Source organism: Struthio camelus, chromosome 5, assembly GCF_040807025.1.
Source record: "Struthio camelus isolate bStrCam1 chromosome 5, bStrCam1.hap1, whole genome shotgun sequence".
Taxonomy (NCBI): domain Eukaryota; kingdom Metazoa; phylum Chordata; class Aves; order Struthioniformes; family Struthionidae; genus Struthio; species Struthio camelus.
Window position 1 is genome coordinate 69,409,065 of NC_090946.1, and position 26,535 is coordinate 69,435,599.

Here is a 26,535-nt window from a genome sequence, read left to right on the forward strand (position 1 = left end):
ACATTTAAAAGAAATCATATTGAAAAACATAGACCTTTACTCGCAAATTTCTCATCCTGTGGTGCCCTGGACACAAGGAAAAGAACAAAGACAGAAGGGACCACAACCAACAACTAGAATGAGACACAGTGGACACCCAAACGGACTTCCCAGCACCATTTACTGCAACTACTATCAGCAGCACGTTTTGCAAAGATCACTAACAGCTCTGAATGAAGCAGGATGACTCTCCTTTTGCATAACTGAACGCTACTTAGCAGTATACTAGGCAATTGCCCTTATCTACCTCTGAGATTTCCAAATGCAGCATTTACATGTGAGTATCCCAAATTCCACAGGCAGCGGGAAGGTTAGATTCTCTAGCACAAAATTGCTGAGGTTCTTAAGGACCTGATTTGTGAGCACCAACAGAGATTTGGGAGTACCTGCAACTTCAAGTCTTCAGATTTGCAGCCTGCTTGAAAACTATATTGGAAAACTCCAGGTCCTGAATTAAATGAACGCTGAAAAACAGGAAAGGTAAGAAATGATGAAGGAGGGGGAGAGGCGGGAACTGTTGATGGCTTTTGTTCAAAGAAGGAAACAATTCCTCAGAAGCAAGAACAGGGCTGGCAGAATAAAAAGCTAATCAAGTCAGAGAGACAAGCAAATCTCTAAAGCTGTAGCAAGTGACTATTGTAAATGGCTGTATGAAAAAAAGGAGGGCACATCACAGGGACCATCACTAGATTATTAGTCAACACACAGAAATCACTTTTCTTTCATTTCCACAAAACATTTTGGGAGCCAGAAAGATCCTGTTCCCGTGCCTCAGGGCTTTAATCACACCCAGGCTCATCTACAGTGAATGCTAAGGGAGCTAAGAAGGGGTTAAGTAGATATAAGTCTTCTTTTCAAGGGGAGAAAATGTTTCTTTTAAGCAGAACTTGACCAACTACTGTTATAAACACGTAGCACGCACTTTGATATAATCTATTCTCTAAGCGCCATAGACCACCGCAGTAATTATAGGAAGCCATGATAACAGGTCTGTCCCTCCACAGAGCTGGCATCGTTCTTTTAGCAAATGGACAATTCCAAAAACTAACAGTGCACAACTATAAAGTGAGAACTGAAAGTAGGTAAAGCACAAAAGCCTTGTGTTCCCATGTTCTTTAACGAGCTATTCCTTCCTTCCTTTTCTATTTTCAGTTTTACTTTCTTCCCTCTCCACTAGCTGTTGGTATCAGAAGCAATTGGGAACCAGGGGTATCCAGTTCACTGTTACAACTACGTACCTATCAGAGATACATGTGTGAATACCGTATCAGTGAAGACAGAGAAAAAGGAAAATATGAGATAAATTCCAGTTTGCTTTACTAGTTACGGGGAGGAGGGAAGAGGGGGGGCGGCTATCTGACTTTCTGACACAGAGCTCACCATTCAGAAGAGCCCATTTCTACACTCGTTTCCAGCCAGTGTCAATCTACTGAGGTCAACGAAGCAGAGCCATATTAAAACAGTTATCTGCCCCCCACGGTGAGTACAGTAACTTGGGTAGGAAATCAGACGAAATCCCCTGGATGCTCTGACTGCACTGCACCGTGTAACCTGTTGCTCCGAGCCGGAGCGCGTGCCCTGGCCGAAGAGGCGGTGTGCAGGCTGAGCCTCACCCAGAGGGCCACGGCAGCCTTCCACAGACTGCCTGTGCTTCGCATATGGGTCTAGAAAAGGGCTCTGCAGAGTGTGCTCAGCCTTCTCCTGAGAATATTTTGTCTTTCAAGACAAGCTTTCCAAGATACAAATTTAAAATCCTTGCAAAACTTTTTCTCTTGCTTTATTACATCAAAAGGGATGCACGGGGATGCTCTCATGAGATAAAGCGTGTTGTAGCCAGGTGGTAGAAAGAAGGTGCTTGCGGAAGAAAAAAGCTGTGTGGAGCAAAGTTATGCTAGCTTCAGGAGGATGTGAAGAGCCATTTTCTGAAGGCTTGCTATCTGTCTTGCTAGCAGTTCTTGCTATCTGTCTACATCCTTTGGTCCTCACGCATTATTTATCCAGTATCACTTTGCGGACTTCCTATTAAATCCCCACGCATGTGAGCATGAATGAGGGCCGCAGGGTTTGGCCCACCACAGTGAGTCACAAGTAAATGCTTGAGGATTTTGCCACAGCTGTATTTTCTTTCAAGCCCTCGCCATTTTCACCTCTGCAGCACTCAGTTCACCACAGACCCAATCTTGCAACTGAGCCATGCTCAAAAACACCCACTGATTTCAAAGGCATTGCTGGGTCTGAAATGGTGCGGTTTGGCAACAATATGTCAGTGTCCTCTTTAGCTAGCTCGGTGTACCCTCATTTCCACATCACTTTCCCCTCCTCGTGGTGACAAAAGTCAAGCATCCAGAGGGAATAAAGGAAAAGAAAAACTGATGGGGGAGAGGGGAGGGATGTGTGGCAAATTACCAAGGAGCGTTTTCTGGAAGCGAGGGAGAAAACTGCATGGAGCACATACATCCTGCGTGCACGTGGACTCTGAGGAAAGCTTTTAATACGAATGATTAGGGAGAAAAAAAAAAGACCTCAGATGTTAAATGTTATCCAATTAAGCTTAAAATAAACAGCCCAGAGAGATGAAATCTTGATACCAGGGTATCACATTATGTGAGGATTCTCAGACATTTGTTCACAATGTGGCATAAACAGACCAGCCGCGGACGCTGGTGACATCTGAAAGTGGGCAGACAGGAGGGACGGGAAGGGGAAAAAAAGGAATGGCGTCACACACCCTTTCCCGCTCCCCGTCCTCCATGATGGTGGAGGGGAAAAAAGGAAGGGGGGGGGGGGGTTGTTCAGGGCATTTTCACTGCCTTCCCCACACAACCCAGGGAAGGCAGCTCTCACACAGTAAAGATGACATCACTTGGCAGCACTACTGACCTTCAGATAGCAACAAAAAAAAAAAAAAAACGTTTCTATTACCTGACAACTGACAATGACATCCAAATGTGCCTGACGTCTCAGTCTGAATCTCAGTCTGAGTCCCGCCAACTGAGACTGCACGTGCACCACAGCAGGGCAGGCTAAGGCAGGGCGGGAGAGAGGCCAGTGCGCGGAGAGGTGACGTGATCACTGATGTGTGAGGGTGGGAGGAGGCAGCTATGGGAGCCCCCGGCAGGTTTGCAGGCCTGGACGGCCCTGGAGAAAAAACAATAGAAAAAACTGTCAGTCGGATCTAAGTTTGAAGGGACAGAGGAGGCATCATCAGGGAAAACAGGCGAGGTGGAGGCTGACTGCCTAAGTCACTACACACTGTGTCTGAACTGATTTCTGGGTCAGGCTGAGACTGGCACAACTCACTCGAAGGCCAGGGAGGAGAAATGGGCTGAGGAGAAGAGCAAGAAGAGACCTCAGGGACCGGCGAAACCCCCGCGCGCTAGAGTAGCGCTCTGAATGTGCGCCCGGGCCCAGGGGCCCGCGGGAGGGGGCACAGAAAGGGGACGAAGCAGGCGATGAGGGTGCGGGAGAGAGGGTGGACACGGTGCGGAGGAAAGCTGGAGGCGCTTAACGTCGCCACCAGCGCTTGCTTAGGGACCAAAGCAAAAAGGGGATTACTGTTTTATGGCTGTGTTAATGCATTTAACTGACATAAGACTGGGTAGGCTTTATGCCGAGCTACTGCTGAAACAGGCTTGACACACCAGCGCAGACAAAGTGCAGTGACTTAGAGCTCAAATGGCTTCACAGAGGTGCCAGGAATCAAGCTCCCAGAATAAAGCATTCATGGGCCACTGTGTTGCCTTCCCATTTGAGCTGCAGCCAGTTATGCATTTTGCACGCCCCGATTATGCAGACTGCTTCCCTACCAAGCCTGTAAAGAAGGGAGCAAGCTTTTACCTACTGGCTAAAAATGATACTGTATCCTCCAACTATCTTATTTATTTTTAACCCATCTAGGAATCACCTGCCACTTAAAAACTGTATTTAGAATTTTCTCCTGCTCCACTAGAAACACTCACTCCTCCTGGCACCAGTCCAAAGAAGAGCTCCGTGGCTCAAAAAAACTAAAACACAAGTCGTAAATATCTGTACACACCTGCACAAATACAAACAGGCAGATACGCACAAACACACACACACGCACACACGCTGGTCGGCGCAAAGGAACAGAGTTTTGAAGAGAAGTCGAGAGAACAGCACAGCTTTGCATCCACTGAGCATCCAACCCTGTTTATTTAAATCTATGCCTTCTATTTAATTACTAGATAAAGGGTAGCTACTAATCAAGGACAGTTTCTAAACGAAGATATGAGGTGGAGTGGCCGCTGTTAAAAAGCTGGCATTTGCCAACAGTTACCGCACAGTGGTAGATCAGAAACCACAGTTTCCCCCTGCATTTAGATCAGGAAATATGTGTGCTAGTGTGGGGTATCTTTTGGCAAATGCTCTTTTTGGTTTAACGGCGGCAGTTCTGTCTACGCCGCCATGCGCACCTTGCATAAACATGCAAACACCGTGGCAGCAGGAAGAAATATTTATCCATGCTCCCTCCAACAGGAGAAAAGCAGCATTTGATAAGGGAGCCCCTCCACCTCGCGAGTCCCAATTTGGAAACTAGGCCTACATGTTGATCTGACAGCTACACATGTGAGGCAAACGGGGATACTTCATCCTTGGCACAGCATCCAGCGCTCTAGTCTGCAAGGACTGCATTTGATTTTGCCGTTTATCTTAAATGGCTAAGAGACCACCAGTGCAAAACATTTGTGTGAAGCTTTTGCCAAAACCACAAGTGAAGAGTCTAAATTCCCTGTGTAAATACTTGAGCTTCAAGCATCAAGGATAAAATTTGTGCTCTTTTGTGAGGACTGTATTTAAATAGAAGTCATCTCTGTGGCTCATGGGACAAGGAGGGATTTTTTTATTTTGGGGGCTCAGTAGCTTGGCTTTAGCAACTGTTTGATCTCTCTGGAAATATTACACAAGCAGGTAATGATAACCACTATCTAAACTCCACTATCTAAACTGTACCTGTGTTACATGCTGGGCAGGACTGTGAGCTAGGCATGTGGAAACAGATGTCAGACACGGGATTTTTTTCGGTATGCAGAGGAGCCACTCCATTGCTCTGGTAACATACATGAGTAACAAGCTTTTCTGTAGAACAAGGAAAACCTAAAAAGATTCCCTCCAATTAATTAACAATTGGATTTTATATTTTAATAGTATAAAAATAAGTAGGCTACCACAGACGAGGTTCAAGGTGTGAGCTTGGAATCCGGTTTTAGAGGAGGACCACAGGGCAGCTATGATTCAGCTTACACCGAAACGTACCTGTGGCCCCACCATAACTAAGAGCACATGTCCTGCTGTCACTCAGCCCTCTGCACATCATGATGCTGTACTACAGCTCACAACAAGGTTTTGAAGCAGTCAGTCACACAGAGGAACCGTATGAGGCCCACTAAGTGCACCATTAAGCACAGCTGCATTTATTTTAATACAGAGGTGCACGGGTCCTAGCATGCAACATTACCATGAAAGCAACTATCTCTCCTCTTGTCTCAGTGGGCCCCACCTTTCTGCTAGCAATGAAGTTGATAAAATCTGCACAGCCCTGCGGCATCTGAGGAGACACTAAAAGCTCATCACATGGGTACAGTGAGGCCCTGCCTGCTCTAATCCAACATGTTTCCTCCAGTGTGGAGAGGAAATTAAGGTTTCAAGTAAGAGGTGTCTAATCATCTAGAGGAAAGAGATCCTGTAACAGTCTTCCAACAGAGTTAGTAGGGGAAAGCCAACTATCTGCTTTAACAAGGTGCCTAACAAATTTATGGAAAGGACTATAGGATACGGCTGCCAGTGAAGAGAAGGAACTGAATTTGTGACCCTCAAGGTCCCGTTCAGCCCTTTGACTTATACATCAGGAAATTGTAAAAGTGCTAATCCAGACTCAGAAAGAAAAGGTGAGGTAAGGAAGAAGGGGAGGAAAAAAAGAGGGTTCTGGAAGATCTTCAGAGAGTCCCACCACTACTACAGTGTCCAGTGCCAAGAAACAAAGATCCCAGGGCTTACAGACCAGAAGGCCAAGTCTGCCCCTATAAGCAACTTTAAACTAGGTGATACCTTTTCTTCTTTGCTACCACTTTAGGATTTTTTTAAATTTGTTTTTAGTAAGTCACAAACAACAGGACAGCCCTATAAAATCAGACAAAGTGGTAAACCATGAAGAGGGAAATTGTATCCACTGGCATCAAGGAAAGGGATGGAAAAAAGGAGGGCACCACTGTTAGATATGCTGCACCTCTGTATGGTTATAGAAAGGTTAACAGTGGTACTCAGAAATACTCAACATATGTTTGCTGAGAATATGCCTGGGTTTTACCCCTCCACCTCCTTTTCTGTGGGATTCTTCTGCATAAAGATTCCATCTAATGCTGAAAATGAACATGGGGGTTCTACCCTTTTTCAACTTAATGGGAACAGGTAATAGACATGCATAAAAATTAACAAATGGATAAAAAGATAAACAGATACAAATAGATAGAAAGATAGACGCTTGTCCTAAAGTGATGCTGAGAGTTTTCCGCTCAGCTCATGCAGCACCAGGTGAGAGATGGGAGTGAGTCTCTGCAATACTACGGCCAATTGACCACATCATGTTGCACACCGGTTTTAAAAGGAAAACAGTCTTGTGAGCCCCTGACTGTCACAAAGGGCACAACCACAACCTTCACTAAGGCAAAGCAGAATGTAAAAAGAACTGTGCTGCAATTTTGGAGGTTGGTTTGGAAAATCTGATCTAGTCGGGTGTCAGTGGGCACACACGTGCAGTTCTGTATCTCTACACACACACTGGCAGGATGTCTGAGGCTTAATTCTCCTCCTGGATCAGCATTGGGAAATCACTCACCTGCACTGCAGATCTCAATTACATATTCTGCATTTATTCTGCATGGATGTGAGGGGAGTTTTGCACGTAGCATGAGTGTGAAACATGCAAAGGGATTGTCACAGTGTAGATAAAAGATCTGCATTGCTGATAGCAGAGGAGGATTTTGTTCTTACGCTTTAAAAAGGCTTAGCATATACTCACTGCATATACATGGCAGTAGCTCACAGGTTATGTTGACTCCCAGGCACCACTAAGAGTAATTTTTTTGCTCTCTGCTATTTTTAAACTTGCAAAGAAGAAAATAAGGTAAATTGGACATGACCCCAGAAGATGGAAATGAGCATAAGAGCCTAGATGAACATGACAAAAGCCACAATCAAGGCAGAAATTGCATCCTTTTGTTGTCCCTCTCCCTGAGCCTAGGCATGACTGGCCATATGATATGGTATATGTAAAACATCACGCTCCCCAGGCACATCTGCAGAAAAGTCCCTGAGCTAAGCACAAAGATGGAGCTGCAAGTAGCATTCACAATGTCCCATCTCAGTTGTTCAGACTGGGGGACCTGATTTTAATTTAAGATATTTTGTTTTACATCTTATATTGTATGTAAATGTGACCATATGTAGCTATGTAGCTGGCGTGTCTCACAAGGTGTTGTGTGCTTGCCTGGCTGCGTGGCTATGCATGTATCTGCAAGGCAGACAGGCAGGTGTACATGCAAACAAGTAAGCCACCTAACAGTACATGAACGAAGTTTTTCTATGTGTCTGTCTGGTGATGGAAAAAATCAATCAGTAGCTCGTTAAAGAGATTAAAGTTCACTTTCATTGCTAAAAATAACTCTATTTTAATATAGAGAAAAACATCAGTATAAAGAGTGCAGTTGCAGCCTCATCCCTGCCCTGTGCTCATGATAGGTTCAGGGACAGTACTGCAGATGTTCTGAGATAGAGTTTATAAGTACCATTGCAGCAGCCCTGAACAGATACATCCAAAAGTGCAAGACAGATCTATTCCCTAATCTCTCCAACAGATTTTTCCAAGTTTTTCCCGAAATAAGTTGTTTCATCTGTAATATATCCTCTCATATGCACCATTCCCACCTGATATTTCTATCTGATCTTTCTACCGTGTCTTTTCACACAGCCGCCAACAGAATTGCCAGAAGGAAGAGCGTGCACACACGTGCACACGCACATACACACGCGTGCACACAGATAAGGTGCTGAAATACAGAGGCACAAACATTTCCAATAGCAACTAGCAGAGCAATGCATGCACATCCTCCGAGTGGCAGATCCACAGAGTGTTCCCCAGTAAAGGCAGAAAGACGCAACAGCATACACAGCTACACTAGTATACACACTCGGGCACACACCATTCGGCTCACACCCAGACCCACCCTTACCTCTTCCCCCCAAGACACACAGCAGTTTTGGAATAGTTCTCCTGCACTGACTTATGATGCTCTGTCAAGATTACAACTTTGCTTGAGCTGGAAATTCAAAGACTGAGTTGGGAAGAGAAGAGGGAGGGCAGGGAAGGGATTTCTTGTTATATTTTGTTCAAGGATTTTTTTTTTTTTTGGCAGACAAGGATTCCCTTTGAATTGATACATTTCTTTCTCCCAAGAATTTTGAATGATAATGCATAAATGAGTCATAGATCAAGAACAGCGACATGGTGAGCAAGAAGGAGAAGGAGTGAGTGAGGGGCACTGGCACAGAAATTTGACAGTACCCCAACTCCCCCCCCTTCCTCCCCCCATGCCAAGACATTAATTCTCACAAGTCGGAGAAAATTACTATGCATGAATGCAAAAAGCATGATCAGGAGTAATTAACATGGCTTCATATGCAAATTTTATTAATGCAGAAGTACAAAGTCATTATGCAAATGAAACTTACGTCAACTCTCTTGACAAATATTCATCTCTAAAGCTCAAGTTTCTCCCTTCTAATTTTTTTTTAATTTTTGGTGTAAAACAAAACATTAAAAAAAAAAGTGACGAGGACTGTTTGACAAGTTTGCAAAGTTGTTTTTCATCCGGAGAAATTTATTCTTGCATTGTTGATATTTTTTTGTTGTTGTTGGCAGGTACACGACAGCTCATGGAGAAGAGAAAGGGAGGGATGGGGGAGCGAGAAAGCTACCAGCAGCAGGCAGCCAATCAAAACGCCAGCGGCTGTAATGAGCGCGATTGATGACTGTTTGGCTTTACTGCAGGGTAATGAACTAGAATCCAGTCTGAGGAGGAAAAAAATATGAATATTCATGAAGCTGTGCTCCTGCCTTTGATGATTAAAGAAATTTTTAATATTCAAATAAGCGCTTGCCAAGTGATTAACAAAGAACAAGCACGCAGGAATATGGAAATGGAGCTGTGGAAGATTTGGGAGTCACAGTCTGTGCAGTAAAGACAGCACAAAATTTCATAAACAAGATAGGCAGATAACCCAATTCAAATCTGAGCAAATAAAGGGGAAAAAATCCAGTTCTTTTTCATCAGTTTGGATATTGTATCAGTCACTTTGTTTTAAAGTGCAAAGGAGAATAAAAGCAACCTATGCAGTAAGATTGGGGGAAAAATCCGTACCCTGAGAAACCCAACCCAGCAATTACAAAGTAAGCATCCTGGGTGAGAAACTGATAGGAAAATGACAGCTAAGTCTGCTGTGGGCTAGTGTTTTCCAAAAAGCATGAGTCTGCCTGATGCCGAGAGCCTACCAGCTATTGAGAATCTCCAACTTGTTGTATATGACAGGCAGGAGTCAAAAGTATCCTGAAATAACTGAAGCCGATCCCTGCAGCTAAATCCCTTTCACCAGCTAGAGAGCACATAGCTAGGCTTGACCACCGTCTTGGAGATGGGAGGGAGGGAGTGCAATAGAAAAAAGAAATATTATTGCCAGGGGAAAAAAAAAAAAGTAGAAAAGGAGGGTGCAAGAAGGTCTCAACTATCCATCCTTGTAATCAGTTGGTTAAAAAGTGCTTTCCATGTCTGAGTAAGAAAGGCTCTCCCCTCCCAACAGGTTTCTGAACAAGGATGCAGAAATCCAGGCACATTACAAAATGTCTGATAAGTTCAGGCTCTCACAGTTTAATAGCTTCACTAAGGGTTCACACTGAAGCACATAATAACAATATGAGCTGCTAAAATGACTTTCCAGTTAAAATATATCTAATTAGCAGCCAATGACATCCTTTTTTTTTCTTTTTTTCTTCTTTTTTTTGGAAAAACAGTTAACTTCATGTCTATCTTACACAAAAAGGGAATATGGTCGAGCTCTTTCTGTCTCTCAAATAACAGAGTAAGGATGTCTTCAGACTCTTAGGGCATTGGAAAACCGACTCACCTTCTTTGTTATTAGATCCTGGGGTTTCACAGGCCTGTTTGGCTTTTCTGCAGATCTTTAAAACCTCTGGTTAATTATTTCCTATTTAAAAATCTAAAGAAAGCATAGTCTAGGTACCATTTAATAATTAGCTGATGTCTTCAGAATGCAACATTTCAACTCTATTGTAAAAAAAAAAGATTATAACAACATGAGGACAACGCTACAAAATGCACAAGATAGCCATGACTGTAACCTTCGGAGTCGCAGTGAAAATACACCAGGGAGCTAACGGGATTTCCCCCTCCCCAACCCTCCCCCAATACCTGCTCCATTTTTTGGCGACACAAAAACATCCACTATTGATGCACCACAGGAAAGAAAAGGAGGGGGGGGGGGGAGAAGGAAAAAAATGCCTAAATGTAAGTAAAGATAAGGTTAAACACCATGCAGAGGTATTGCTGAGCGTTCTTCCTCTGCATAATGCCAAGACCTTTCGAACATGCCTGTTGTCTCTAGGTGTGTGTGGGAGGGTGAAGTGCTGTATTACATAACATATATGCTGCAGTGGCTACGCACAACGACACTGATTAAAAAGCTCAACAGTGAAACTCAGCTTTCCGTTTCCTGGCTTCGGGTAGTTTGCACCAGACCCTTAAACACCGTAAATGTTATCTTTTGTCTATGAGGTTCTTTGGCTTTATTTTAATCAATGCGTTTTCTCTTTTAATGACACAGAAGCAACGAACAGCTCACACAGTTGGTTGCTTTGAAGCCCTTCCTAAATGGCAGTTAAGTTCTATCGTATAAATGTGAATACTTAATATTTATGTCACACATTTTCTTTTCTTTCTTTAAAAGCACCCCATTTACATATTTCTGGAGAATAATGATACTTCAGCAGGGCAGGTGAAGATACATTTCAGCATACAGAGTCAATGCGGAAAAGTATTAAGAGTCAATATTGTAAAAATCAGCCTTTAGATTTCAGTGGCTTGAATTGAGCACGCAGCTGTGGTTGCCTGTCAGTAGTTAGATGCTGTAATAATAACAACAACAATAATAACAATAATAATAATAATACGCCTTTCATTTCTCTAGTGCCTTCCACGCAAAGATCTGGAAGCACTTTACAAAGATAAATAAACTGAGCTTGGAACACCCCGTGTGGCTAATAAATATCTTAATACATCTAAATATCCTGTTTTGAGCACGCAGCTCTTCTCGCTGCATAAAAGTCCGCGTTTTGGAAGGTCCAGATATGGGCGCATTGCATTGCCGAGGCTCCCAGAGCGAGGGCAGGCCCCCGGTTTTGTTCCTTGTTTTTCAACTCACCTAGCAGAGCACGTGGACTTGCGGAAGCAGCCCCCCGACACGCCTGTCAGAGCCCCTATCGAGTACCCAAACCTGCCTCTCCAGAAGGGAGGAGGGTGCTGCTTTTCGGCGGCCCCCAGGGCGCGGGGCGGCCGCTCTCCCTCCCCGAGCAGCCGGGCCCGGAGGCCTCTCACTGCCCACCCAGACCTGCTCCCTTCCCCTCCCTGACCGTTGCGAGCGAGAAGCGAAGCCGGTAACTGAACATCCTCGCTTATCCCCGTTACGGCTACGAGGAAGACGAGGCCCCGGCGGCCCGAGGCTGAGCCAGGCCCTCGCTCCCCCTGCCACCCCGCCCCGCCGCCGTGCCCTCTCCCCCCACGGCGACGCTCTGCCCACTGGCACCCGCTCCACGAGCAGACGCAGGGGAAATAAAGGCAGCATCGGGCCCAAAGCGACCCGGGCAGAGGCACAAATTCAGCACAGGCAACACACGTAACCCAAACGCAGCGCAGAAAACCGCGGCTCTCCCCGGCTGCCGCCCGGGCCGGGGGCGCGCGGCCCGTGGCATGAACCGCCCGGGCTGCGGCGCTTCGCCTCCCGGAGCTGGGCTTCCCCTTCCCTCCCTCCCTCCCTCCGTCCATCCGACGGACGGACGGACGCACGCACGGACGCAGCCCGCCAAGGCTCGCGCGCAGCACCGGGCTGGGGCCGCGGGGCGCCGCGCACAATGGGGCCCTGATCCGAGCTGGCGTGGCTCGCAGCTACCGCAGTAAACCAACAAATAACAATAATCACCCGGGTCTGTGGAGTTTGTTTTCCGACGGGCATAAAGGGCTGGCAATAAACAGTTCATCAATTTGCCCAACTTTGTTCCCCAACTCTTGTAATTAAGTCCTGGGGAGTTTCAATGGTTATAAAAATCCTTGTGGGGATTAAAATTTTTAGTCCTGATTATACCGTGAATATTTCTATACGCCAGCAAATATTCTTGATATAATTAAAATATATAGCCAACCCAACAGACGATCACAGCAATTTAACAGGCCCTGGAATTAATAAAGGAACTCAGTGGACGGAAGGAGTCGTTTCAAAGGACTGTCATAAAGGCAAGAGCACATATACAAGCAGCTAGAGGGAAGTACCACCATCAGTCATCTGAGAGCTTGACCACAAGAGTACAGTCAAGATGCTGAAAGGCAGGAACCGAACTGGCCAGGGAAGAGCCACAGGTAACCAGGAGTCAGTAACACTGATGGGCTTCACCTCTGGCTGGGCTTCACCTCCGGTTGGGACTGAGCCCAGATACATCTGCACACCCTGCACCCCACGCAAGTATCCTCAGGCAGCCCGCGGCCTCTGGAAGAGTCCACAGCAGGAACTTGCTGCTCAGCCGAGCACGTGTTCCTTGCCCCAAACTTTGCCCTCTACTAGTATTTTCAAATTTTTTTCCCTGTCTGACACTAAAAAAAAAATTCAGTGGTGGCATCAGGCAGAAGTGAGACTTCAGCAGCACTTCAGCTATTTGGTAGCAAAGTGAACTCCTAGAAGCTGAGGGAACTTGAGGAAAGAGACAGAGGAAGTCACTCTACCCCTCTGTGCCTCAGTCTCCCTATCTGTGAAAACCAGCTAATTATATCAACCTGATTTTGTTAAATGTCCTGGAAACTAAAAAGACTCTGTAAGAGCAATATATGAAACAGCAGCACTGTTAACTCTGTCACTGCTGGCAATGGAAGAAGGACTATGAAGCGATGTCAAGGTTCCTACAAAGCACAGACCAATATACAGGCACAATTAACTCTGGGAAGGAATCACAGCTCCTGTTTTGCCTGGCTCACCTCTTGCCAAAAGTAATATAAAAGTAGACACCTTGGAAGTGCTGAATTTCAATGTGAAAAACGGTTTACCTGCCTAGTGTCGATGAATGCTCTACACTACAAGTAATTTAACAGTGTATGTGTGTGGATGGCGGGGGGGGGGGTCTCATTAATTTGCACATTTGTAATTTACCGATTTGCCCTTGTGCACAGAGCACCGTTCACGTTCAGCAGAGCATTTCACTAACACCAAGCAAACTTAAACAAGCAAAGCAGGGCAAGAAAATCTTAAGAAACAAAGAGGCAACAAATTTTTAAAATCAGGATTCCCTTTGAGTTTTGAATCTCTCAGGGGAAAAGCATTGCAGCCATGTGTGCACAAGTGAGCCCAAGTTTGATAACTAAAACTGTCAAATTAAATGAGCAGAGCAATCAGCTGGAGATTGTAAAACAATTCACCAAACAAGGGCAACCCTGACGATCTTCAGCTTCAGTCCTCAATTTACTGGACAACACTACAACTGAGTAAATAGAGAATGCACTCTGAATAGAAAAAGATGCTAGGAAATTAACCAAACAAGTTGGTTTTGATTAAGGGAAGAAAGCAGACAAATAAACCAGCAACCAAAGAATCTAGCTCAGGCTATTATGTAAGTTAAAAAGGGGAAATAATCTAGAATGAACCGACATTTCATTTGCATAAGGAAGCATGTTGCAAACCTGCAGCGCAATCCTGCTGCTAAATAGCACAATGAAAAGTTTTATCTGAAGACTTCGATCCAAACGGAATTTGGCCTATTGCAAGTGTTAATTATACGGGATGACAGAACCCCACCTGGAGAGGTAAATCTCGAGTACAGTAAAAATAGCCCCTTGTTCAATAAGACACGAAACTACTAAGAGCAAAATCAACTACAAGAAAGTAAGAACTATTTTGAGTACAGGACATGCTTTCATGGGTATATTTTCTCTGGATCAATTTCTCCCGTAACTCCTAATTCACCCATGTATTTGTACAGAATAGCATCCTTCTCCATAAGATAAAAGCGTAAGACGAAAAGGCTTTTTACCATCAGGTCTGCCTGAAATGGAAGCCAAAGTTCATTACTTAGGAAAGCATATTTATAAAAATAAATGAGAACAAAATAGAGGTACAGTACAAACCAAGGTGAAGCAAAAGACATTCCTTAAAGCCATGTTCAGGATGAGAAGTTGTATTAAATTCATACGTATCACCCCAGCAAAAGGCTAGTGGGTTTTTGTTTTGTTTTTTGATGAAAATGTCAATATACTCAAACGGGAGCTTAGCGCTCTAACCAAATCTTTCTATAACCTCTTGCATTACAAGCAAAATCCCTAAAATGTCACCAGCTAAAAATATTGACCTGGGCTGTAATTAGTTTCAATAAAGCAGTCCTTTTAGCCCTAATTTTCTACATGTGGATGGCATTTCTGAAGCAAGTATTACGAACCTTCTTTCAAGTACAAGTGGAATCAGATTGTAAAATCACAAGCAGTGATCTAATAGTTTTTCCTCTAAGCATCTCTTTTATTTCCCTGTAACAAATTTAAATCCATTCTTCAATCCCTTAACAGGTGATCAGTGAAAATATGCACGCACACCTAAACCACTACAACAAACTTTATTTTTTAAATAACACTCCAATCACTAATATAATAAAGAACTGTTATAACATGTTAGCACTGGTATCATTATTCCTTATGATTCAATAGTCTAATGACTGGCTGTAACAGAGGTTTATGTTCTGCCGAGGTTTATACCACTATTTAATGTAATTAAACAAACTGGCAGCCAAAGCCTCCATGGAAATATCACTTCTGTCGCAGAGTATTCCCACCAGAAATTCAGAGGAATCATAACACGCAAACTTTGATTCTGTTTTATTTCCCCCCCTGTTCTGAAACTGCTCTGGCATTTCTTAGACTTAGTAAAGTGAAAGAAGGAATTAATGTGGCTTCTGAAGACTCGATGTTATTGACAGCACTAATAATCTATGGCAAACACCCAGCTCCGTAAAGGCGCAAGGACGCGTCGCTGAGCAAAGGAGCCGCGCCTGGGCTCCCGAGCCCTGCAGCAGCCCGGTCCTTCGGCAGCACGGGGAGCAGCAGGACCCCCGCCGTCCCCGGCCCTCCACACGCCCGGCCTGGGGCCGCGACTGCAACAGCAATGGGGTTTTAGGTAAACCACAGAAACGCCAATATTCATCACAGGCCAGATCCCTGTCCCCACTGAAAGCCGAACTAGAGCTCCTCTGCAGACAGGATAAGGCCCTTCCATTGTGATTAAAAAGTAATAACACATGCAAAGCTCTGACAAGGAAAAGGATCTTTTTTGCAAATTTTAAAATCAAACAGAGAGCGTCCGCAAGTTTTCCGATCCATGTTACAGTTGCATCTGGGATCACAGACATCTGGGGTAACAGCATAAAGGAGAATGGGACCATGTCCATATGACTAAAAAACTTGCTATCTGAAGTCAGAGAAGAGCGCTTAATACCCAGGAAAGCGTCTGTCCCTCGGAAACGGAGTTACCTTTTGGGCCACATTCGCCTCCACTCGCTGCAGCTCCACAGCGGACAACAGATGTGCCCCAAAGGTAAATATAGCTGTGCATGGCTTGGCAGGTCTCCCCGAAAAGGGCGCTCAGCCCTTGCTGCGGCCCTCCCTTGAGAGAAACACTTTCCAGGAGCAGCAAGAACAGCAGGCATGAGGAGCAGCATTCGGCCCGCTGACAGACACCGCTCCGGCCCCACTAACCAGGGTAACGAGCCAGCATCACCCACAACCCGCAGGAGCCGAGCGCACAAGCCGACTTGGTTAAAATAGAGGCTCAGTTGCCTTCCACTCCCAGCTGTAGAGCTATCTGTAGGAAAAAAAAACCCACGGAAACAGAATCCACACCCAAGGAGGGGGGGCACAAGGAACGATAACGAGAAAGGAAAAATGTCTGGTTCCCATTATTGCTCTCCCCAGCGCTCTCAGCGCCACAAGCAGTCTTTTTAAAAAAAGGGGGCTTCTGTAACAGAAGTTCAGGTTCCCTTAATCTGGGCTCCTGAACTGCCAGGATCTAGTTATGTTTTCTCATTCTGAAGATTTTAATACTTTTATTTTATAGTCAAATCTTGGGGGGGGGGGGGCAAAAGGGGAGAATTTCAGTGTCACTGAAAAAAAGAAGTCACCAGGTTTTGCGATCCAGCAGCTTCCTTGGCAGAGAGGACTGCTGGTTGGCATAATCCACTCATTTGACAAAACTACTATTTCTGGGCACACACTCAAAAACAGGTAGGAAGCAAATGCTGAGAAATAAGGAAGTAAAAACAGCCAACAGATTTTTCACTACCAAGAACGCCAAGAGTAAACATGATTTATTTAGCTGTGTTTAACATGTCTCTTCTGCACTAGACTGCAGAAATCTGCTTGCATTTAGGGAAGGAGGAGGAGGCGGGGGGGAGGGGATAAAAAGGGAATCCATTACGGCGCTCCGCTGGTACTTTCTGAATTGTTCAGTCACACAGTTTTATTGAGTACAAGTATTTTCTAGCCTCAAATATATTCATGTGTCAGAAGAAAGCAGCACTAATCTGCTGTTAATTAACAAGCTGCTGCTAACAAAAGATGAAGGACCCAATTCATACAAACAATATTTACGTGGGTGTCGCATGATTTTGCCACAGATCTTTTCTTTTCTTCCTCCCCCCACCCGCACCCCCCCTTCCTCCTCCTCCTCCTCAGCGCAGGAGTTGGGGGGACGCAGCGCGAGGGAGTCCTGGCTCCTGCTCGAGGCTGGCACCCACGGCCGAGGCGAGGACGCCCGCTCTGATCCCGACCCCGCTGACGCCAACAGCCAAACTCCTCGTTTCCTCCGAGGGGATCCCGCCCGCGGCCGCCCGAGGAACCCAGCGCCGGGGCTCGGGCGACCGCGCGGGGAAGGGCCCTATCGCCGGCTCGCAAGTGAAATTTCCTTAGATCCTTCTTCAATTAAGAGGCAGAAGCCATCTTCTGGCGCCGTGCCCGCGGCAGCGAGGCTGCTGAGGCGCTGGGAAGCGGCACGAGGAGAAGCTCCCATCCTCCACCCATCCCTGCCGGTGGTGCGCCGGCTGCGGGAGGGGAAGGGCGAGATCTCAGCCCACCCCGGTGCCCTGCCTGTGATTTCGCGTTCGTTTAATCCAACCGTCGTGCTCAGGACTGTGGGGAGGGCGGCGGCGGGGAGAAGCTTGCCAGCCGCACCGAAACCTGCAGGGATTCGAGCTTGTTCAAAAATATCAATGCACACACAAAAGGGTAGGGTTGTGAGCGCTGGACCGGAGGGCAGGCTAGGCGCTCTCGGTGATAGCCCCGTTGTGTCACCCGCTCCCTGCCATGACCGTGGAGTGCAGCACTTGCGGCCTCATCCGGAGCGGTACTGAGCACCGCGGGCTCCCCCAGCGCCCCGCCGGACACAGCCAGGCACTTCGGAAAATCAAGCCATTCGCATCTTTCTGCCTCATCTGAGAAATGAGAGCACCTATCTGCATATCTCCTGTGGGTGGTTTAAAGCTGGTGTTGGCAAAGAAATGGGAGGGCTAAAACCGACACCGACTAGCCAGATGAGCACTAAAAATTCCTGGCCTTGCTCCGCTCAGGAAACAAAGGTGGGACTGCGGGTTTACAGAAAGGGCTGGTGGTCTCCTCTGGTTTAGGTATCCAGCCACCCAGACCAGCCCTCAAAAAGGGCTAGATGACGCCGTTCAGGGTCTCCTCAAGCACTGCCGTCACACAGCTGCTACTGGGAGAAATGCAGGGACAGGAGCGTGCTGCGGGTGGAAACTAGAAGTATTTGAGCATGGTTTCAGAAGTGCAAAGGTCATTCTGTAATTAATGGGGGTGGTATTTCTGCTAGCAGAGCGCTCTGCTTATCCAAGGTGTTGTTTCACCCAGAAGGGTCACGCAGTTTCCTCTGATAAGAACCAAGCTCTGCAGGGAAATACACACATCATGCCCTCCAGGTCTTCCCTCTACACCCTAAACCTGTCCCTTAAAACAGGAAATTTTAACTCTAAAAGTCCACCAACCCTCAGTTAGCACACACCCTCCAGGCACCCTCGCTGCCCCCAACCCTGTGCGGTTCCTCCCGCTTGCCGGCCGCAGCTCTCCCCCCCTTGCTTTTGGCACGCTGCCTTGCCCCCACCAGGACCCCAGTGTGGGGTCTGCACCAGCACAAGCCTCTGAGAGGGAGCAGCCCTGAATGCAAATTAGCACAAACTCTTCCCCGTATCTTCTCCTCTATGGTGCACATCCGGAGTCATCTTCACCACTTCTAGACCATCATTTTAACGAAGTCCTTGCCTGGGCTTTTTCAAAGAGCAATATTGTTTTTTTTTTTAACAGCGATATTTGAAACAGTGACATTTACCGCTTGAAAAGCTAAGTGAACACATTTAAACAAGCATCTTAAAAGAGCTAATGAAAGAAAGAAACAGATCCATCTGTACTGCATTCTCCACCCACTACCGCTCAAAAAAATAAACCTTTCCAGACAGCAGGGAAGCCTCCCAACAGCGAAGACAATAGGAGTTCCCAAGCTTCCTGTGAGCAGAGTGAGGACAGACTACACGCCAGTGCAACACCCCACCTATCTGACTTCTGCTGCAAGCTGCCCATCGCCCTCAGCAAAGCCTGTGATGAGCACTAGCAAGGTGAAGGCTCCAGCACTAAAAGAGGGCTCATCAGTCCTTCCAACACAAGCAGGTGCCTTTGCCAGGGATCTCTCACAGACACCACTGCATCCATAACCTCCCCCCCACTTAACTATCTCTAATGATGGCTAGTTGTCAGACAAGGAGTGCTGCAGACCGAGGGCTTCCGTCCTCATCCACAGAGGAGATAGAGAAAGGATGAGGCCGTTCCAAAATAATAATGCACTGTTAAAAAACCCTGCCCTGGAGAATCACAGGTGGACATTTCCAGTGGCCAGCTAAGACGTCTTTTGCTCCGGTGTACCAACACTGGTAACAGAAAAGTGCATAATGCATCTCTTTCAAGAAACAGCGCCGATCAGGTTTCCTCAATCAACTTCAGAATCAAAAATAAAGTGCATCACCTTAAATGATGAACTTTGCAAAATTGGGAATAGCATTCTTTAGTGAAGTGTGAGGGGGCTGGACTGGGGGCTTGGGTTTTTTAGGCGTTTTGGGGGGTTACTCTTTTATCTTCTTTCCGCAAAGAAACCCTGTACCATAAACATTAATCAAACACTATAGTCTGCCTTTTAGTCTTGAACAATTATGAGTGCAGTTTTGTGATCTTTAGCCATATTTACTGATACTCAAAGGCAGATTCTATCTTGTTAGATAGTTATAAATGGGACCCCAGGGAATCAGCACACAGGCTGAGGCAGATGTGAAAGCTTTCTTAGCGCCTATGCGTGTTTCAGGCTTCCAGTGCTGAAATTATGAATGTTTTGGAAAAAAAAAAAAAAAACTTTAGATTCCTCTGCCAGATCATTACAAAGAGCTGTCCATAGACTGAAAAAAAAAAAAAAGTTCCATTTTGCTGAACTTAGTATTTTTTAAGGTTAACTGTTAAATTTCAAAGTGTGGTTTACATGTGCTTGCCATTTGTACGCACAAAAGTTTCTCAGGCAGACATAGAAAAGGTCTCTGGTTATAAACTATTAAAGAGAAAGCAAGCCACAAATTCTATCTCATTCTCTCTTAGTTAAATATATTGTTTCTGGTCCAGACCTGTTTCATAATACTATAAAATAGACACATGTTTCCGACACCAGATTTGAGAAGCTGTCACATTAAAGGTAAACTTTTAATCTGCTATAGACAAACAGCACACATTTTTATTTCCTGAGTAACAGCTTTGGAGAAATGTTTAAACAAGAATTTAAGAGCTTTGTGGTAAAGCCACATATAGGGGTCTCAGACAGCTACTGGGTCTGAGCTTCTTTTTTGTTGTTGTTGTTGTTGTTGTTCTTTTTTAATTCTTTAAATAACCTGCTTTAAAGTAGACTTAGGAGCAGAATGCACAGTTAAGTGAACCTCTAGGCTTGCTTTCATTTCTAGTTAATAAAAAAGAAATGTTTGAACTGAAACACAGGCCTGAATTTCTGGCTGTTCATCCTCGTCTTTTCATTTTCTTGGGACTCGCAATCGAATACTTTTAAGAACTTAATTGTGTCACAATTAGTAACACATTAGTCCTTCGGTAGTTTTAATAGCAACCCAGGTTTTTCCCCAAGGCACTTAAAAATGGCAGGCTCGGCTATACTCTCCTTTTTCAAAACTCCCATGCACTTTCTTCTTTAAAAACCTCCCACATGCATTTCACTTGGTCTGAAAATACCAGCACAGATCTTAATCCTGCCAACGCTTACAGACATGCTTAACTTTCTGCACATCAGTAATCCCGCTGAATGCAGGAGGACCGTTTGTGTACCTACAGCTCGGTATAGGCTAAGGATGAAATCCTGGCTCCAGTAAAGCCAATGGCAAAACTCCCATTGACGTCAATAAGGTTATGATTTGACATCGAGTTGTTGCAGGACCATCCTCATTTTAAGGTACTTTCCCAAACTCTTCTTTTCCTGTTTTCTTCCTGCTGCTGCTCCCCCTCACCTCCCACACTCACTCTTGTGGGGCCCCATATTGAGACCACTTGAAAACTTCTGCCTTTCAAAGCCCTCTACGAGGGAAACCCCCTCGCTGAGACAGGAAACATCCTTTGCAGGTAAAGCTGAAAGAAACTATTTTGCCCCGCTGTATGCGTTTGAGTAAACTAATTAAAACCTGGGAACTTTGGTTCCAAACGATGCCAAGAAGCAATCGTTAATATGAGCTGAAGTGAAACGGGAAGCTCCAGACATTTAAAATTAGCTGTAGGGGGAAAAGGGGGGAAAAAATGCAGAGGCAAAGGATTTTTTTAATTTTACTGTAAAGCTGCCGTGGTGCACTCTGGAGTGCATGGGGTTAAAATGAATGGGGGGTAGTCTTAACTGAGGGAGGAGAGCGCTGCTGAAAGCAGCGGCAGCCGCCTCGGAAGCGATGCGGTGCTGTGAAGAGGAGGCAGAAGTGAGCAAACCAGCTGAACTGCTTGCAGAATTAATCAGTAACAAAGAGGCTGGAGCTGTTGGCGGGCTCCAGCCCTTGAACCTGGACTCTGCTCTATAAATTTCAACTTGGAAAGGCTCGCTACTTGTTGAAAGACAGGTTGGCTCCAGGCCAAGCCATGGGGGGGGAAGCCCCCCCCCCCAAATTCCTTCTTGCTCAGGAAACTTCCCTTCAATTTCTAACTCTTTTTATGAGCTAGTAATAGGGCACTCTAGCAAACGGGAAACGAAAGGGGGTATTGAAAGGAAAAAAATAAGGCGGGAGTTGTTTTAATAAAGAAAATAAAACAAGTAGGTGCTAAATTCAAATCTGGATTTCGCTGCACGCAAGAACATCAGCTATAACAGAAGACTTCAGAGCGCCTTGCCAATAACTCAAAGGAGATTTTACAGTTATATTAGCTGGCTACAGGTTTAACTCTGAAAATAATAAACGTCTTAAAAGGAACAAGGCTGTTTAATCCCTGTCTGCAGTCTTGTCTTGTTCTCTCCTCCTCCACCACTCTACCTTTTTAAATGACCATTACGAAAGCAGTGTGGTATAAAAAAAATGTAGAAATTCAGAAGCATCTCTTTCCTTTTTATTTTTTCTCCCTTCCAACAGGGAAGTGCAGGAGAACAGACGCTCTCCTTAGCCCCTGTTCATTGCAAAGGCACTTTTATTCACAAATACCTCTCCCGTGCGGTGCTTTCACAACTTGAACAGACAAGGAGTGGGCTGGGGCAGAGCAAGGGGATGGCGAGCCGGGGGGGGGGGGGGGGGGGGGGGGAGCTGTCAAAGTGGAAAGAAAGAAGGCAAACATCTACTCAGAGGCCAGACACACGGACCAAGGTCAGCTGCAGAGACGCAGCCCCTTGCAGCAGCTATGCAATTATGCCCAAATTATGCATAGCACTCTGATTCCCAGAGCCTGCATGCAGGGACTGGACCAGAGGATCTAGGACACCAGGAAGGTGTATAATGATGTTAATTGCTCTTCCGAGTTGCTAAAGGGTAGATTAGCTACTCCTCAGCTAGAGCAGGGGCTGATGCTCTAGGCTGCTTGCAAGAATACGTGTAGATAAAAGACCCTAATGAGAGAGTGGAGAGAGAAATATGGTAAGTGCCAGCCGTGATCAAAAGGTGAAATAAAATATCAAAATAAAGTGCAGTCTAATCAGAGCTGGGAGGACAGGGGTAGACAACCTCTTCACTGAAAGTGGCTGTTAAGTTAAATTAATCACTCCCACCTCCCTTCCTCCCCAAAACCCCTCATTTTTAATGAAGGGGCTTACTCCTGCAATGCTGAAACCCGTCCAAGTCGTTGGACGTTTAAAGATATATACGTAGCATGCCTGCGACACACACACATCCTGTACTTCCACTTTCCAAGAAAACTGGAATCTGCTACTTGGTAGGTCTTTTCCATCTGTAGTTTTTATGACTCTGCTGAGGGACCAACGAGCAGTGTCCCCCTTTTCTCACTCAAGAAATACGCTACCAAATGCCAGAACAGAGGAGCGAGGGAGAGCGAGTTTAAGAGCTGTTGGGCTCAACAGTGGTTTGTGCTGATCGTGCTTGAATCTTCGTGCAAAGGCACACATGCAAAGAGGAAAAAAACAACAACCACTAAGTAACCACTTCACATCTGCCATTAAGATTATTAAACTTCTTATAAGCGGTATCTACCCCACCTTTCCCGCTACACACAAACATACACACACCCCCAAGCTCTCCAACATGGTACGGAGAGCCAAGAACGCTCTGCTCTCCCTGCTGCAGCAACCGCATTTATTCCTGTTAAGGGGTTAACGATTCGTTTCCACTACTTCTCTCGAGAAAACCTACAATGAAAACATTGGCTCACGAAAGCGTTCTCACTGCCAGAATGCCACAGCGCGAGTGAAAAGTCCGTTTTGTTTTCATTACATCTCTGGGATTTCCGGCTTAACTCCTGAGCTTAGACACCAAATCCCTAGATACCCCACCCACCCACTTTTTTTTTTTTTTAACATTTATACTGCACAGCCCACCAATTACCATTTGGAGGGTGGGAGGGAGTGGGGAGAAGGCACCACGCTGAAAACGATGCTCTCACAGAAGCGAACGCGTTCGTCTCCCAAGCAGAGAGCTACCCAGTTTCTCTGGGCTTCCAGGACCGTCCGTTAAGAAACGGTTTCATCTCTATACCTTGCCTCTCTCCTCTATTTCTCATCCTCTGCTCTCCCACCTTCCCGCTCGGCCACCAAAGCCAGAGCTGAAACTCAGCCCCAGATCTCTATGCCCTTTGAAGTTATGTGACATGACATAGAAATCCAAGCCTTTCTTGTACAAAAAGTATGATTACTTCAGTTATTTTTTTCTCCAGCTATGATAGAAAAATGTTCCAATCTCAAAAAAAAAAAAAACTAGAAAGGTTCAACCTTTATGTCACAGCCTATTTGGTCACTGTGTGTATAGGCAGCGCAGTTCAAACATGGGCTGAGAAAGCAAAACAGCACATTGAAAAGGCATGAAGGGAGACTACCTCACGCTAGAGCAGCACTTCTGTCCTGCTGAAGCAAAGCAACGAATTTTTGTGCCTTTAAATACTCATTCACCTTAGGAGAGCAACAGCAACTTTTTGTATGTATAGGCCAGCTTTTCCACATTGTAATACTTCCAAACAACTACCTTTCCTTCTGCTAGATTCTAGTGCAAAATTTCCCTGCAAACTTACGCGAACTCCCTTCTTGCAGTCAATACTCCACTAAGCATTCAAGTCTACTCTTATTAGTCACATCAGAACAAATGCCAAAGCCAGTCTATATGATAATTGGGCACTGCTTTTATTTTGTTTCTGACAGTTGCTTGCAAAATTATCAGGAAAAATGACTAATTACCAGCTGACCAGTGCCTTTTCATCATTTAGCATCATATGTTCACTAAAAATCTACCTATCTTTCCATACCAACAGTTATCAGAGAAATACACATTGCTCTCTGGTCTCCCACATGGCCCAAGTAATTTCACAGGAGGTCCCCAAAAAGGCAAAGAAACACTTTGTTGGGTGGCGTTTTGATTTGGCTCTGCTGCTGAAAACGTCCAGAGTCGTTTCGTTGCATTAAAAAAAGGTACACAAATGTATACATTTTGGTCTTACAGAGTTAGTCAAGATGCACATCCATCTCAGAGCGAAAAGAATCTGGCCATGTGCACTGAACGACCTTCTTAAATCTTCTCTCATCAGCCTGAAAAATGGCACTTCTGTCGAAAAGGCTTTACCTAGTATTGTCACAAGTAAAACCCAAGATGACTATAACTAAGTGAGATTAGAGAGAGAGGAAAAAAATAACAATAGCGAGCTCTCTTCTTCCAGTTCGGCACCCCGTGCACTCGAGAGCATGCTGGGGGGCAAGTGCCTGCTCGCGTGACCCAATCCATTTGGCACCCCACCACCAACTGCAGGGGAGCTGCACCAAGGTGAACGTGGCGCAGAGCGGGGCGAGCTGGACCCCTTGCGGGCAGCCGTTTGCCACCTCTCCTCCTGCACCGTTACTCGGCTGCCCCTGTTTTGCGGCAGTTCAGCTAACTGCAGCAGAGCGCAAAAAAATAACTTTGAAAAACAAGATGGTGAGAGGAGCAAAGCAAAACAAAAACTGCCAGGGAGAATTGAGGGCATAACATTCCTGAACGTTTTTTAGTCTGTTTTTAAAATCCGGTATGATTGATTTCACACTTGACTATCGCAGATGTCTCCGCGCCTGGAGCGGCTGGGCTGGGAGCAGGGCAGGGGCTGTGGACACGCTGGGAGCGGTGTCAAAGCGAAACCGCAGCAGGGAGGGCGGCCGGCTGCCCCGGGGTAGCTGGAAACCGAGGGCTGAACGGACGACGTTGGAGCCGTGCCACATGGGTGCGGTGCAGTTCAAGCAAGGGGAAAAAAAGGGTTTCATAATAAGCAGGTTTCTCACCTTTAACTCTTCCTGGGATTACTACTGGCCTTACCGGTGTCTTTGCAGGACACCCTGCACCGTGCCAAATGGAGGAGGCCCCTCTGCAACAGGGGCTGCTATGGGGCTGCCTGCAGTTTCCTTGTGCAACTACCTGCTCACAGCAAGGTGCCGACATCAGAGCCGTAGAGACACATGTGCACGCCTGGAATTGGGGACAGTGTGACACTGCGACAGTGCCTGCATGTTCCCGCACAGGGGGAAAGGATGCAGGGCTGCTACATTCTTTCCGGCCGTGTTTCCCCCTCTCCCCTTCGTTTCTCCCACCGTCCCCACCCAGGGGCATCGCCAGCGGTCAGGCGCAAAAACATGTCCCTGAGGAGCGCTGTCATTCCTCCCCCAGCCAGACACACTGCAACGCGAGGCGAGAGGCTTTGGCGTCCTGCAGAGCAGCTGGCCTGACCAGCGGCAGCCAACTTCCAGGAACGCCGCCCGCCGCGGAGCATCGCGCTCGCCCTGCCTTTCACGCCGTCTCCTGGCTCAGCAGCGGCTGGCACCGGGCACCACGGCAGCACGGGGAGCACCTCCCAGCGTGCAGACCCCGCACGTGTCTCCGTCTGGTCTCACTGGCAGGCTGAGAACTTCAATTTGCCACTCTTGCTGCAGTTCCCGCTGCCCCTCGCTCTGGAAACGTCCCCTCGAAGCAGCAGCAGCGAGGGGACTGCAGTGCGAGGGCAGGGCAGCGAACTCGGCAGTGCCCCGTGCATCGTGGGCTGGGGCTGGAGCCCCCCCACCTGCTCAGGGCAACCCCACGCACGCCCGCTCTGCCTTTCGGACGGGAGCCAGGCGCCGCCGATATGCTTTATCTGGCACCCGCGCAGCGATGTGCACAAACAGGGCTGTGGATGAGATCACCCGACTTGTTTTTCTCCTTGCGACCGAAGTCAGGACCTCAACCGAGGTCTCCAGAGGCAAACGACTCGGTTCATTAAACCACTGCAAACCCTTGCTCTCAAAGGAGCCGAGGCTGAAACCTTCCCCCCCACACACACATCCCTGCCCAGTCCCCCCCCATGTTGTGCAGACGCACCAATTAGCAAAACACATTGCTAAATACCCGATAAAGCTGCAGATTCTCATCTCCCACATGGTGGAGGAGGCCAGGTA

The 26,535-nt window shown here is 46.4% G+C and overlaps 1 protein-coding gene across 5 annotated transcripts in view; it reads right to left on the reverse strand.

Moving 5' to 3' along the window:
- The window catches only part of BCL11B (BCL11 transcription factor B), a 97,831-nt gene that overhangs the window by 50,858 nt on the left and 20,438 nt on the right, over positions 1-26,535 (reverse strand). For 3 of the 5 annotated variants that reach the window (XM_009675465.2, XM_009675466.2, XM_068946995.1), the window contains exon 3: positions 2,962-3,177. The exons of the other annotated variants lie outside the window; for them this stretch is intronic. In XM_009675465.2, the coding sequence (XP_009673760.1) occupies positions 2,962-3,177 (216 nt within the window). The remainder of the gene's footprint in view (positions 1-2,961; positions 3,178-26,535) is intronic. 5 annotated transcript variants of the gene reach the window in all.